Source organism: Symphodus melops (assembly GCF_947650265.1).
Source record: "Symphodus melops genome assembly, chromosome: 15".
Lineage (NCBI taxonomy): Eukaryota > Metazoa > Chordata > Actinopteri > Labriformes > Labridae > Symphodus > Symphodus melops.
The window spans coordinates 23449122-23464729 of record NC_136705.1 but is presented as its reverse complement, the minus strand read 5'-3'; the positions used below and the strand labels follow the sequence as shown (position 1 = coordinate 23464729).

General features: G+C 41.1%; 1 protein-coding gene across 1 annotated transcript in view; it reads right to left on the bottom strand.

Annotated features, from left to right (window-relative positions):
* The window catches only part of LOC306835502 (neurexin-1a-like), a 285076-nt gene extending 276977 nt beyond the window's left edge, over window positions 1–8099 (bottom strand). Inside the window, exons 1-2 of the mRNA XM_079362091.1 lie at window positions 7851–8099; window positions 5345–6705 (exon numbers count right to left, since the gene is read on the bottom strand). Of these exons, the coding sequence (XP_079218217.1) occupies window positions 5345–6056 (712 nt within the window). The 5' untranslated portion in view covers window positions 6057–6705; window positions 7851–8099. The remainder of the gene's footprint in view (window positions 1–5344; window positions 6706–7850) is intronic.
* Between the last annotated feature and the right edge of the window lie 7509 nt (window positions 8100–15608).

Genomic DNA, 15608 nt, shown 5'->3' with positions numbered 1-15608 from the left:
TGGCTTTAAAAAAAAGAATATAAAAGATTTAAAAAACAACACGTCTGACCGATCATGTGAGGCTGGGAAACAAATCTGCGTGATGACATAAAGTTCTTCTTCTATAAACTCCTCCGAAACCTTTTGCACTCGTGGTTATTCTGCTGAACAGACGCTGTTGGTCAACACTGTAACTCTGACTGGCTGGCAGCGTGTATATTTTGGGAAATTCTACTAAGCAGAGCGAGAGCATGTCTGAGACAAAGGGGTTTAGTGGCTGTCTGTGGTGACAGCAGCAGACGTCTGTGATGACATACATCACCTCCATGTTTCCTGTTGTGGCTCTCAAGCCTTCAGTTTATCTGCCATCTTTTGATGTGATGATTCAGGTATTATATATATATTTGTAATAAGCAAGCAGAGAACATCATTTCTTTAAATCTCATGTGAAACTCTCGGGCCAACAATGTACCCATAACAGTGAGTGAAGGCAGCTCGGCTGGTCCACGTGAAACATCAGCTCCTCAGTACGAGTGCATGCAGCAGTGACACGCTGCATGGAAATTGATGAGTCCATTATATGGTGACCATACATCATATTTTCATCTTCATGACTTTAATGGGTCTTTTCATATCACTCTATTCAAAACTTGAACCCCTCGTGCTCCTCCTTCATGCAGCACGAAGGCGCTATCTTCCACATCCTTCATCTTAACACAGCAATAACATAACCAATTAGGTCTTTCACGGCCATAAAACTATTAACATCAGAGGGCACCCTGCTGTTAAAATCATTATCTTTCCCTACATTTGATGAGAAATGAAACCCACTCACACATGCAGGAAATCACGTAGCTTCAAAATACGGATTCATTCAGAGCCACCCAAGAGCGAGAGTCCCAAAGAATCCCACTCAGCAGCTTATTTCAACAAGGAAGAGACTGAGGAGAAACTTGTTTTACTTCTTATTTAAAAACCTTGTTTTGATGTATAATATCTTTTCAAGGATATTGCAGGTAAATGATTTTGACTCCTAAGCACACTATTGGAGTGTGTTTTTCAGACACTTTTCTGTAGTCTTGAGTGACAGGTGAGATCAGTGATCTGTCTCTGATTTGTCTCGTCCTTAATTAATTTAAAGTCAAGCGACCTCAAAGGAATACAACCAATCTCATCTCTGGCAAATGATACGAGTTGAACTTTTCTTTAATAAGTCAATATGAAGGCCGAGTCCTATTTGATATGATAGAATCTTAACATGTGTGAAAAAAAATGCTTATGCCTAACTTCTAGGCTGCAATTTGGTGACTTGAACGCGCACAATATCATCCACCCATCCATCCATTATATATACCGCGTTTCCCATGCAAACTCCAAACAGAGAGGCTCCTGTATGGCAGGGATTCAAACCAGGAACCTTCACGCTTACAGCTGCATCACCGTGCAGCCATACACACAATGGTTGGAGCAAACAACAAGATATTATCTGGAAGGATAAATGTTGTGTTCTAGGGAGTTGTAGTATGACTGCATGAGTGTTAGAGCTTACTGAGATAAGTCTAATATCAGCAGACATGTTAGAGGTTAAAGGAAAAGATGGCTGCCATGAAGAAAAACGTATTGACATTACAGGTTCTTCAGACCGTTTGCTCTTTTAGATTCCTTCGACTCTTCGCTCGAACAAGTCCTACCTGTTCTCCTTAGTGCAAAGAAAAAATACCAAGGATAGCTCTTATACATTATAATACACTAGTGGCAAAAAATAATAGCCAAAGTGTGTTCAGCAGGTTTTATTTCTTGCTGTAATGTAATTTACAGTATTACCGTAAAGGGACTGAAGCTACTGGGTGACATAAATAACAGCAATGATGCAGTAAAAGAAGAGAGTCTGCCTCAAAGAGAGCAGAGAAAATAACACCTTTCTTTTAGGTGACACGTCCAAGTATATTTCCTCCTGCAGATAAATGCTGCTCTAAATTTATCTGGGTGTGAGAAAGCAGAGTGTGAAAATACAGCCAGTACGACCCCATTTCCTAAAGAGCTGGGTCTTTGCTGAAAATGTAAATAAAAACAGAAAGTGATGATTTGCACAACATAGAAACTTCATGTAATTAGCGAGAATGCATCGTATCAAGACTGGTTATATTCTCTCACACACTTATTCAGTTTTTTCATTCATTCACCACTCCCTCTCTACCACTCCCTCCGCCTCCCTGCTCTGCCGATCAGCTGATTTGCAGGCGTTTACTCTTCCAGTAGTAATCCAAGCTGACTCTGTCACAACCTCTCCCAACCAATCGTCCTGCCACGGTCGCATTTTAAAACCCGTTCACTCTCCTCCCTCCGCAGTGTGACCCTCCGCCGCCCAGGTCACCTCCAGTCCAGCAGGGTCTAAACTCCATCGGGGGAGTATCTTATCCTGCTCCCGGCCTCATTTCCACTCTGAGTGCATGAAGCTGTCATGAAGGATACTAATCCCCAAAGACTTTGCACCTTTATTTCCTAATTTGTTAAATACCTAAATAAAGTCTCTCCTTATTGAAATGTCTTTATTTTGCGTAAATAACATGCCCATGTAAATTTGATGCCAGCAACACGTTTCATAAAGTTGGCACAGGGTCATGTTCACACTCTGTTGCGGCACACACGCTTCAAAGCAGATTTTGTCCTTATCTCCTGCAAGCACAGATTTCTGAATGTTTGAATAATATTACGTAATTTAGACGACGACATCAGTTCTCCTCGAAGCACACCTGTAAAGAACCAGTGATCCTGTTTTAAGAACAGAGTGTAAAAAATATGAAGAAGGTGCTAATGCATTAAGTGTGGTTGTGCAGTGCAGTAAGTACAGTGTGTGTTTTAGTAACTGGCTGAGAGAAAGAGCAGGTGCATTCATTGTTCACTAGAGGGTGGCGAGGGGGGGCTTTGTGCCTTTTTCTGAGCCAGGACATGACAGTGGGTAGAGTCAGAAATTAGGGGGGAGAGAGAGAGAGAGTGGGGAATGACATGCAGTCCACTTGCAGGACCATAGTATCTACAGTACACGGGGCACGTGCACTAGCAGCTAGGTGAAGCCTCCATCCTCCACTGACATCACAACATCCAACAAAAACCAACAAAGACTTCAGAGTGACTCAGCCTCTCTTTTTATCACGTTACTATCCTTGTCCAGTTAATGTCACTAACTGTGAGATGTTCCATTAGGTGTGTGGTTTTTTAACATTTCACTGCTTTTTCCATTTATTTTTTTTGTTGGATCTGCATCTGCACCAAATTCAAACTGGACAAATCATTTTCAAAAAAAAAAAAAAAAATCAAATACAGGGCCTCTTTTTTTTTTTCAAATCACCACATTCTGTCTTTTATTCACATTTTACAAAATGTCCCAGCTTTTCAGGAAATGGTGTCGTATTTCTGGCCGACATGCAATGATCTAAATTACACACAAACACACAATGCTTCCGCACAACAAAAGCCTGTTTGTGAAACTATACGACAACAATTATTTTTCCTGTCAGTGCACGGGGTTAATAAAGACCCTCGCTATCGTGCCTGCTGTATTCAAACCATTAGAAAAATTCTGAGAACAGCAGAAAACAAAGCACAGCCTGCACTGAATGTGGAGGACTTATTAATTAGTAGTATTCTCTATTTGCCTCAATGACGACTGACAATCAGATGGGAATATCTAGTAATGCAGGAGTAAGTTATCTAACGAGCGTATTGTTAATAAAAGATTCATCTGCTTGAATAAAGACACATGAGCAATCAAAGTGGAATGTAAATAAGATATGTCCTATATTCATATATGCATATATGTTTGAATAGGCTTATGAGTCTACCAGTGTTCGAGTAAAAATAGTCTTGGAAAAACAACGCATACACTCTCACACCCCTCCCCCATCGACACTCGGCCTGACCAACAAACCTGCTCCTCCCCGGCACAGCATCAACCTGCCAATCTGTGGGAAGCTCTGCGCTGAATACCCAGAATACTGATACACTTTCATTACAAAACAACACCAGGGATGAGATGGAAGGAGTCAGAGCGACACTATTCTGGCTACCTCAAAGAACCCCATGTCCTTTCTGTGTATTGATTAGCTGGGTTGCTAGCGCTATTATTCTCAGGCTGATTTTTTTTCCTTTTGTCTCTGGGAATTATAAGATGAGATGAGATGTGGGGCATCGTTTAGTCTGTTTAAAGAGAATTACATGTTAATGATGGAGCATGATTTAATGTGATTAATGCTGAAACCTGGTTAATATTTGGGATTGTCTTTGTCGCTAAACGTTCAGATCTATTGGTTAGCATATCATCGTTTTTATATACATGTTTATTTTTGTGTTTCTGTCTTATTCTGTTCTTTTTAATCCGTCTCATTTCATACATTAACCTTTCGGGCCCCACTGTGCAGGTGGCTGCCTCCATTAGTTTCCTGTTAGGAGCTGGTGACAGCAGAGGGTTCAGTGAGTCATCAAATAACTTCCTCTCCGATAAGTCAACAGTCTTCAGTAGATATGAATGACATATGTTGAGGATTGGTGTTCTTGCTTTAAATATGATTGGGTTTTATATCCATACCTTTGAATGTTTGTCTGATTTTCCACAAAGACGATGTGTGTTTAAGTGTGTTTATTCCAAAGACTGACAATGATAGCAATGCAAATTGTGTTTGACTGTAAGGAGTGACTGCTTCTGAACATCCAGTCCAGATTTGGTGTCACTCTGATTCAGATTTCCAGCGATACATGAGATAAAATCGAATGAAGCCTTCATTTTTAATTATTTTTTTTTCCGTAAGAGTCCCAAAACAACCAAAAAAATGTCATTTTGCACTAAACTATAATATAAACATACGTTTCCTCAACTAGAAATGTTAAAGTTATGTAAAATATAGTTGATCTACCTCAGATAGGAGTATCTCAACTTTTAAAGGCCCAATTTCCTCGACTAACTTTCAATGATCTCATCCATGTTTACTCCATCTGACTCAGAGATGTTTACACCTGCTTATGCATTCGACGTAAGCCATTGGAGATGATATTTCATAGGTCAACCAATCCCCATGGACCTGCTTGATTAGAATGGAAGACACCATTGGGGATGAACAACACCTGCATGTTTCACTAATGAGGCCTTGCAGGAGATTTCACTACAAACAAATATACTGCAGATCAATTACACACATCGTAAGACTTCGACAAACATATGGCTTTGGCTGAATAGAGGAAGGGAATGCAGTAATTTAGGGCCGATGGTAATTCCAATAGAGGGCTTTAATTTGTTAAATTCAGTCCATATTGCGTGTGATTGGAAAGGCTACAAAGGGCATGTTGTACCAACAGAATCCAGACGTCTTACCTTCACTGCAGTCCCTTCCCTGGAAGCCCGTCTGCGAGCAGTCACATGTTGGTTCGTCGTTAATTAAACTGCAGACTCCTCCATTTAAGCACATGTTGGCAGTACCGCAGAGGTCTTGTAAGACCCCATCACCGTTGATCATCTCAGACTCCGTGTTGTTGACCTTTATGTCCGTTATCCAACCCGTGAAAGGCGGCTGATCCTTGACCACAGCCGACGTCATTCGCAAGGCCACAGATCGTAACTCCGGTGGTATTCCACCAACAAACAGATGGCTGAAAACAGTCATATCCCGTCTTTTCGACTTCACCTCCACCCATTTCGTCTCACCGTCCACTGTTAGGGTCGTATTCTTAAAGTTTCTCCTTATCGTGACGGCGTGCCATTGGCTGTCGTTGACCGCCGCGTCTGAGACGACGGTCGCAGGCTCGGCACAGAAGATCGAGAAACGAAGGCTGAGTTTACCGTTCAGTATGAGAAGTTCTAAAAAGTCACAGAATCCTTCATCATCGAAGTAAACTAGCAGCCCGTGGGAACTCTTTGTCTTCATATTAAAGCTCATTTCACTTTCGCAACATGCATTCCACACTGGAAATCTAGCCCACTGTCCCTCAGCACCTGTAAATTCTAGACAAGTGCTTATCTCTAGAGAGCAACAAATGAGCAGCCCAACCCATATGATATGGGCGCCATGTGGCTTCTGTAAAACCATCTTGGAATCAAGAGTGTGTGTGTAGGTGGAGAGGGATGTATAGGGCTGAATTGATTTGTGAGAGCCTTTTTTTAAAGGAGGAAATATCTACGTTTGACTGTAAGAGAGTAGACTGGCACACGACTGAATTTCTACATGGGTGTAAAAGTGGAAACGGATGCATTCTCTGAGAAAAGATCCATTGTGAGGATATATTTGCATTGCAAAAGGATTGGTGGACACTTAATTCCTGGAGCAAATACCATTACCTGACACTGTCCAGGCCACGGGCCAAACCTCTCACTGTTGGCGCCAAAATAGTTTGAACTGTTTAAAGGTCCTCTCTGCCATGGCTATTAAGAGCAAAGTGATGGGGATTCAAATATCCATTGGGCACACTCGGTCTAATTTATGTAATTATGGAGCAGTCCCTTCTGGTGTTGGTTAGAGCGTGCACGGTTTCACTTGAGTCGAAATGGCAGCTTTAATCTTCATGTTCATGCCAACATTCTTTGGCGGGTAACTGGAAGCCTTGCTCAGGGCTTTTCACCCTCTGCATCCTCTGTAGCAACGAGAGAGAAAAAAGCCATTTGGAGCCACGCTGGCTGATAAGCTCAGCAAAAGAAGAAGCCTGTCTGTCTGTCAAGGCAGTCCTCAGTCCCAAAGCCCTCTGCAAAAGAAAAGCAAATGTAATACAGCATCAGCATTTTCACTGGATCCATTTCCAAATCCACTTTGGCCAAAGCTGTAATCAAAAGTCTGAGTTAATGCTGAGATTAAGGCAGAAGCACGGACAATCAGGCACTTACATCCAGAAAGGCCTTTGTTACAATAAACACAGGCCGTATCATTACATTAATACCATCAGGGCTTTCCAGGAAGCACACTGGGCAGTTATGAGTCCTCGCATTACAACGTCTCAGACTGTCAAGAGCTGTCTTTTAACATGCAGTGCTTTAAAAACAAGCACGCATTTACGGAATTCAAGAGGAAATCAAATCAATATTAATGAGCGAATCAAGTGTAGCGTGCGTCTTTAATCAGATGTTTGCACGTCCAAACAATTCCTGCAGAATATTCCAGTCACATCAGAGTCAGAAAATGGAAAAAGCTGATCTATAACTCACGTTTTTTTTTACTTTTCTTTGACCTCTTTAACAACTTCTGCAGCCGTGACCATTATCAGCAGCATTACGATGTACACGATAGGCTATGTTGAAGACCCTCCATGAGGAAAAAGTGCGTCATTTGATTCACAATGGTTCGTTTGTGCAAGACGAAACCAGCCGGGCCTGCTGGGTCTCAGTCAGACTCCAAAATGTGCTCTTGCACAATATCTGCCTCGTCACTATTTTTTCTTTTTTTTTTAACTGGGACTAAAGAGAGAGAGTCTGCTTCTCCGCTAAAACTCAAAACGCGAAATAAAAAAAGACTGGGAGCGACCTGGTTTCAAATCTCCGCGATTAGTTTGCATTTGAAACACTGTAGGTTGATTTACTCAAGCACTGCACTTTAAACAGACCGTGGCATCCTTTCTATAAACAGCAAATGTATTTAGGACGACAATGGCATTCATGTCATTTAATGCTTTAACCGATACATGGAAGCATCCTCAGCGGAATTGAGTGTTTTATTGTACCAGAATGGGATATCCTCGCATCAATAACATGCCCCATACCTTAACATCTTTCCCGGACGTCAGCTGTAAATAGCGCACTATAATTCCAGTGTGTTTTTAAGCCCATATCTGCAGTATTTCAGATCCTCACAACTACAAAAAAAACATTGCAAAACAAGACGAATCGTATGCATTACCTTTACGCGTCAACTTTACTCGTACGGGACCTAAAATAGTTGTCAAACGAAAAGAAAAAAGATGAGATGATTCAAATCATCCATGGTCTGAGCTCCTGTAAGAACCACGACAGTCCGCTTTTTAATAGTCTGTGCCTTAAATCCAAACACGGCGAAACCTTCACATCAAGATACGCTTTCAAGCGAATCTCAGCATCAGCGAGAGAGAGAAAAATAGGGAGAGAATGGGCTCCACTTTCACTCTAACTCCACTATAAACCTTAAAGAGTGTTAGAGAAATTACCTCAAAATATCCCGTCCTCCAAGTTTACTCCTGTAACAGAACAAAACACAACTAAAGAGGGAATCAACCCGCAGGATGGAGAGGTTTCGGAGCGCGCGGAGCCCAAAATCCGGTTATCTTCGAGGAGGAGGAGAAGGTGCAATCTGGTCTCCCTGTTGAGCTTATCCAGCGACTGTCAGGAGCCACAGACAGAGCGTATCACGTGTCTCCCAGTGATGTCTACCGGGGAGGGGCTGAATGCAGTACCTTGGACAGCGCCTCTGCCTCCACGAGCATCCATCCACGGACATTTATGGCACAGGCAACTTTGGAGATAAGGCTTGTAAAACTGCTGGGGTTGATTAATAGGCTGCTCTAAAGGCACTAAACACAGGCAGGAGGTTTAGGTACAGTTTGGAGCACGCGGGGTAGCGTCTGTCTTTCTCATCCAGTGTGTGTATATTATCTTACAAATCAATGGAGCAAACGATCATCTACTCATAAAAAGATGGGAAAATGAAAACAGCCAACCAAGAGTTCTCACTTCAGAGATTATTGTGAGATACACCTGAATCATTTCATTCTTCTTCTTTTTTTTAAGTGCTGCACTTTATTTATTCTGTCATGTTTATGGCACATTGTTATGACCTTGTCCAGCATCTCTAAGGAAGTTCACACGGTGTTTAATGTTGGACAATTCATGAAGGAAATATGATCACAACGTCACCATGTATCCTGTGCTTCCTGAAGAGGACCTGTGTTATGTGTAAGCAAGCTTTTCAGATAGTTACCATATTACAAAAGATAATCTACAGTATGCAATGTCAGATTCTTCTTTTACTAATTGTGTCCATCGCTTCAAGATACTATCCTTTATGTTGAATGACAACGAATCAGTAAGATGTAAAAACTGTATTTACAGTAAATCAAACATGGCAGGGTAAGAAAAAGACATTTGTGCGCTTCAGTGGAAAAAAAAACCCCAAGATAAATGGTGATGAAAATAATAGAAATATTAATAACTAAAGGGTAAGTTTGCACACTGTCGCGTGCTGCTGAACGAGCTTTTTGTCCTGTGTAACGAGATTCTGCTGGTTAGATTCAAGACCTCCAGTTATTCAGATACAATTGTGTGAAATTATTGTGCAATGAAGCTGCTTTGACTGAGGATAGGTATTAAATATAAAGACATAAAAATACATGTAAACATCTGAGGTGGAGCATCAAAGTATGAGCACATCAGTGAAGAGGCCTGTGCATGTGTACAGGGGTGGAGGTGGAGGTGGGGAAGTGTGTTGCCTGGCTCGTGCCCTCGGAGCAGATCAAGCAGAAGTCCAAGATTGATTCTAGCTCTCTTTCTGTGAATGAACAGACTGGACTGTTCTTCACACTCTGGCGTCCAGAGAAGATGCACTGGGAGACAAAAAGTAGAGCGAATGAGCAAACTTGTAGACTAATGCTGAAAAAGTGCAGCAACTTTTGAAAGGCTGAGAGAGCCGAAGATGTTTAACGTAGATCTCACTTGAGAACTCCGGATCTCAGGAACCCCAGTGCGTCATCCAACCCTCTATGGCCCCGCCCCCAAAAAACCTGAAACGAGAAGTGAAGAAAAACTTTTCAAACAGGCAGACAGTCAAAGATAATCCTGAATCGTTACAGCAACTTTTATAAAGCTTGTTAAGAGACCAATTACTGATTTTGCTTTACCCATTTATCATATCTTCTCCCTTAACTTATCTGAAATGTAATGAATTTTCTTTTGCAAAAAAACCCTCTAATTTTCCATAAAGTAAACATCTGAATACAGTTGAAACCCCTCCACGACTTCCATTGCAAACACTATTGGAACTATTAGACGGCAAGGGTGACCATGAGGATAAATTCTGTTTACGAGAGTAATCCTCAGACATATATGCATTGAAAAGCCTGTGAATGAATAGTGAGCACTACTTCAGGACGCCAACAAAATGTCCTTGATGGTGGTACTTAAAGAATGAAGAGGCTCCAGTGGCAGGAAACACGGAGGGAAATGAAAACATCCTATTAGCTCTGTTTGGGTCAGTTGAGGTCGACCACTCTGCATGTAGAGAGAAATGAATGTGAGGAACGAACATTATCATTCCACCCGATGACACTTTTTAAGGTTTTTGCTTTGTGATAAGACATGCAATTTTTATTTTCCTAAACTTGCGGCAGCATTGCATTTCCTCATCTTAGAAGTATTTGATTCAAATTATTTTGCACAAACATGAGTGCTCCGATAGTGGTGAGGTCAGGTCACTTTATTTGTACCTGTAGGTAGATTTAGTTTACAGTGACTGAGTCGGCCTCCTTTTACATACAAATCACAGTAAAGAACAAAAGTGATTGGTCTCCTTATAGAATAAGATATTAAAGTAGAGGGTCTTCAACACCACAGGATTTTAGTGGCTCACCAAGAGGTTCACAGATTGTGTACAAAAAAATCTGATTGCCTCTTCCAACTTAACCTAATCAATACAAAATAACAGGATATACACATCAGCTGTCAATAAAAGGGTGAAAGTTTTGTCTTGTTCGACAACTCCTGCAGCAACACAATGGACATGTCGGGTCAGTTATGCTGTACGCTAGCTGAGCTCAAGTAAAGAGCCAGATTTATGATGGTGAAGGTAGGCGGCAAGAAAAATCAGAAAACATTGTATTTCCACAAGGAGTGGGGAAGCATTGTTTTCCACAGATGTGTGTGGAGCACATCCTCTCTTAAGTGCACAGTTACGCTGCACGGGACTTCCCTGCAGGCAGCATGATGTCAGATGCATGTTTTATTCACACCAGGCAGGCCGTACACATGAAATTGTGGACTCATGTCTGCTGCAACTTTGCTGCAATGAATCTTTAGATACAGCTGTAGGAAGTTAGTGTGATTTTGATGTGACCTAAAAGCATGCACAGTGAGAGGAAAAATATTTCATCCACACAAAATAAAACCTTATTTTCAGAAAATAAAAATATATTTTTCTCTTTTGGGCATGTTTCACAGCGTCAGTGTAATATGAACGTGTTCACTTTGGACACAATATGTTTGAATATTAATGGTGACTCAGTGTTAGGAAAAGATATTTGAACAGATGTGTACCAATCTTACAGCTGTCTTAAATAAAGAAGATGCAACCTTTTGATCCAGTAGAGGTCGCCTTTGAGCGCCAGTATTAAACCAAAACAAACTGCTGTTTGGCCACGCCTCCTTACTGAAGCCTCCGCTCTCCTCCAGCGACACACCTCCAACCTCTTTCCACTCAAGTTGACGTGAAGGAGTTCAACACAGGTGGCGGACAAAATGGTCCTTGGCTCAATCTGTGTCCTGCGTTGTTGTGTTAGCAGGCTAATGCTAGCGCTCTTTGGTTAGCTCGAAGCTTCACATTACATGTGAATTTAATGAAGCCTATGTGATGTTCAAACAAACAGTGGGCATGTTCTTCTTGTTTTCTCATACTGAAGGGGAGGAACCGGCGTGTCCCCTCCATGTAAACGCAGCTCCAACAACAACACAGCCAGTGGGACTCTTGTTTCACACTCACAGGAAATACTGCATATTTTTGTGTACAAAGTTGAAAATTCTTCCAGCTAAAAGAGTATTCATATTAAAGTGGGTTTAAGTTATAAAATTGGTGAATGTCACAGAAATTGTTCAGTTTGAAAACAAAAGTTGGATTCCTGCAGAAGTGCAAGATCCACTTTTACAGAGTAAAATGACCATAAATCTAAAAAAGATGTAGGATAAAACTGCACAATGAGGACGACATGTCATTCAGTCACAGCCTCCAGAGTAAACTTTCACCTCAGTTTTCCATTAAGTTTATATGAATAAACTGTAAGTCATGTCTGCTGATAAATAGGGCTTTGTCTTTGGACGTGTTAGATACTGCAGAAGTAAAAAAACATCGGAGGTTACAGCGCTGCTTGTGTCACCGTGATGACAGATTGAGGAGAACAGAGAGAGATAGCGCCTTTAAGATGAATAGAGGTCTAAGCTCTCTGAGTTCATCCAGGGATAAGATGAGGCAGCCTTTTGTTCATACATTAGTAATCCGTCATTACTTTAAAGAGTAATCCAAAGTTTAAAAACAATTAGATGTCTGAATCGACTTCATTTTATGTTTCCTGAATTACTCATTAAGATCGACTTTGTCATGGAAAGTGTTTTTTAATTACAGCATCAGCAGGACACAAACGTTCCTCCACTTTGCTGTTTGTACCTAGATCTCAGTGACCCACGTCATCCAGACAGGTGCTTACATACAGTGGTGAGTCTTGAGTCTGTTGGGGTGCCTCCAATCCCCATTGTGTCTGACAGTGTCTTTTTTCGGTCCCAGAAACATAACTCCTGTTCATTTTCCTTCCGCTGTTTAATTGTAACAAAAAAGAATTGTACATTAAATGCTAAGCAGGGCAAATTAATTGCACATTTTTCACATATTCAACAACTGCTGCTGTTTTAAGTTTGCAGCCTTGGAGGCCCCTCGCTGGCCTGGGGCCAGAGCAGTTGCCAAGCAGGGCCTCCGATCACATCTTGCACATTTATTAGTTGTCTGAAAGGCTTGTTAGACATTTCCAGAACATTCAGCGCTAAGACAGATGGTTACGGAGCCACTGAGGGCTTAAGTTAAAAAAGAATTAAAAGCTACTGTTTGCACAGAATGACATTGGGTGGGCACACTTTCAGAGGTTTTTCAAACTGTGGTTCATGTTTTTGGAGACTTTTTGCAATCTATTGAGCGATGGTGCTTATGCTACGAAAATGATTCAGTCATGGCTGCTTACATCTCGTCAGCATGTTCATCTTAAAGGATTTATGTAGCGGAGAAGTAAGGTAAATTATCCTTACAATAAACTCCTCTTGGACCAGGTGTGCAAGTGTTACCAAGTGTTACATTCTCAGTAATTATTCATTTTATTTACTCTTTGTTGAAATAGTTTTACTGATGGGCAGCTGTGGCTCAGTTGGTAGAGTCTGTCGTCTCTCAACCAGAAGGTTGAGGGTTCAATTTCAAGCTCCTGCAGCCTCATGTTCGACGTGTCCTTGAGCAAGACACTTCTAGTCCATGTGATTTTAAGGATCTGAACAAACCAATGTTGATTTTTAAAACGGATTCATAATGGTGTTTTTTTGTTTAGTTTTCTGAAACAATCTTCAGGTGAGAATTGAACTATATTGTAGACATGCTCACAGGCACAGAGAGTTGCTTTTCATAGTGTTAAACTCTTAATGAGAGTCTGCAGGGGAAATAAACTGAAAACACACACTGGCTCAGAGCAGCTTGACGTGCAACTGTCTCCTCAGATATGATGAAAACCAAGGACAAGCTCTGGATTAGCACAATATGATATAACTGCAGGAAACAACATCCTCCTGAAAGCTGACAACAACAACACAGACAACAGGTAACAACAGCATGTTCAAGATATAAACCACACAATTACCAAAACTGGCATTCAGTCCAGCACAAAGCATTAAAGCAGAGCTACACTATATTTTCCCTAAAAAGTTTCAGCACACTTTAGTTCAGCACTCAGGAACAGAGAAGAAAGAGGGTTATCATTTTTGTAGTGAAAATTGTTGCGTAACAGAACACAATGGGCTCTTGCAAGGCCAGTATGTCAGTATGTCCTCCTTCTTAGTCTAGATTCTGGTCCTGAATGGTCTGGATTTGTTTTGACAACAGAGGGAAGGCAGTTTTTGGGCACCCCAACGAGGTCGTTTTGGACGCCCTTCAGTTTGCCAGGCCAGTGTCATATACTGTAGAAGTGATTGTACCTGACCCACCAGCAGAAACCTGCTCAAACTAGGATCAATGTTGGAGATGCTTTTGAAAAATGGAGAGAGGTTAGAACGCAGAAAGCTTTACAGGTCTGTACCTGAGGAATTTGTACTTCCAGGTACAGCATGATGTTTTTATTCATAACAGTGCATGATAAGCTAACATCGAAAAAAAACTGTCCTTGAGAGAAATACATTCTAACAACTGATTGTTAGCAAATCACTTCGATGATGGCGCAAGCTAACCATTATCTTTGAAGACGTTTATCTTGTGTTTGAGGTTCTTTACAGTTACTGTGTTAGCTGGTATCCTTCGTTGGAACAGTTGTGTTTCTGCTCATCTCTTAAAGTAAAATGTTTTTTATTAGCACACTTTAAACCCTCTTTGTTGCTTCAAAAGTTCAGCTTACATAACTTTCCACTGGCAAGTGATGGAGGTTGGTTTAATGGCTCCACACACCCACGGAGGAGTTTTCAATTAGCCTGCTAGTTTGGACCTCTCGTCAGTGGGAGGTAGTTGGGGTGGACTCATGATGGATGAGGCTGTGATATAATTAATGATGACTTCATGCTAGTCACAGGTGCATCAGTATGTCTGCCTGCTTACTGTCACACCGTCTTACAGGAACAACTGACGTGAACTGAGCCTTTGTTAATGTCATAAGTTTACAAACCGGGGAGTTTTTCACGCACCATCCAAAGGCTCGATGAACACAGAGTAGAAAGAAAGCCATCAGCGGTGTGTCAGTCTTAACTGAAAGACAAGTCTATAAAAAAAAAAAAAATGTAGGTCCAAGAGTTAGTTACAAAGTGTTTGGCTCTTTAGGGAGTAATACAACAAACTCAGTATCTAATTTAGTTAATAATTGATCAGAATAACCATTCCTCACATAAACATCTCATTTGGAAGACTCCAATTTAAGGAAGACTTATTTTAAATGAGAGCGGTGATTTGCAATAAACGTAAACACTTCTGATCTATTCTAACTGCGCACTGTCTGCCTCTATCTGTGTTCAGCTGAGCGTGTCTGTAGGTCCTTCTGTGCTTTTCACCTGTTCATCGATTGCAGAACAAATATGTACGGCTGAGCTTGCAGCTTAGGAGAACAGAAAAAGAGTTTGCAGCGCAGGACGTAGGTGAATTTTGGAAAACATCGAAAGACACAATGCGAGAAAGGAGGCAAATAAAATGTCTGCTGCACAGCAACACCTGGAGGCATTCAGTGATCAGGTAGTCAGTTTGCACTGCAAGAAGTTCTTTTAAATTCACTGAGAACAACTTTCACTTTTTAATTTAAAAAAAGTTTCAATCAAATGGACAGACTCCTTTGACGTAACACCATGGATGACACCGTGTTTCATTCAAGACTTGTGTTGCCCGATATAAGTGGAGGGTCTCTGTTGGTAGAGGTTCCTGCTGTCATGACAGGTTGTTGGGTTCTTTTGTTGCCGCAGGTTCTTATTAAGTTCTTATTGAGCTGGTGTTTTGGTTTTAGATTCTTGATGTGTCTTTGTACTTTCTGGTTTTGTTTTGGCTTTTTTGTTTTCGGGATTCTGTGCATTATAGAATAGAATATAGTTTTAGTTCAGTGATTTTCATGGCGTCCCATCCATTGTCCCGTTTTATTTCAGTCCAAACTAATCACTGAACTATAACTATATTGTATCATAAAATACACGTAAATACATGTGCGTT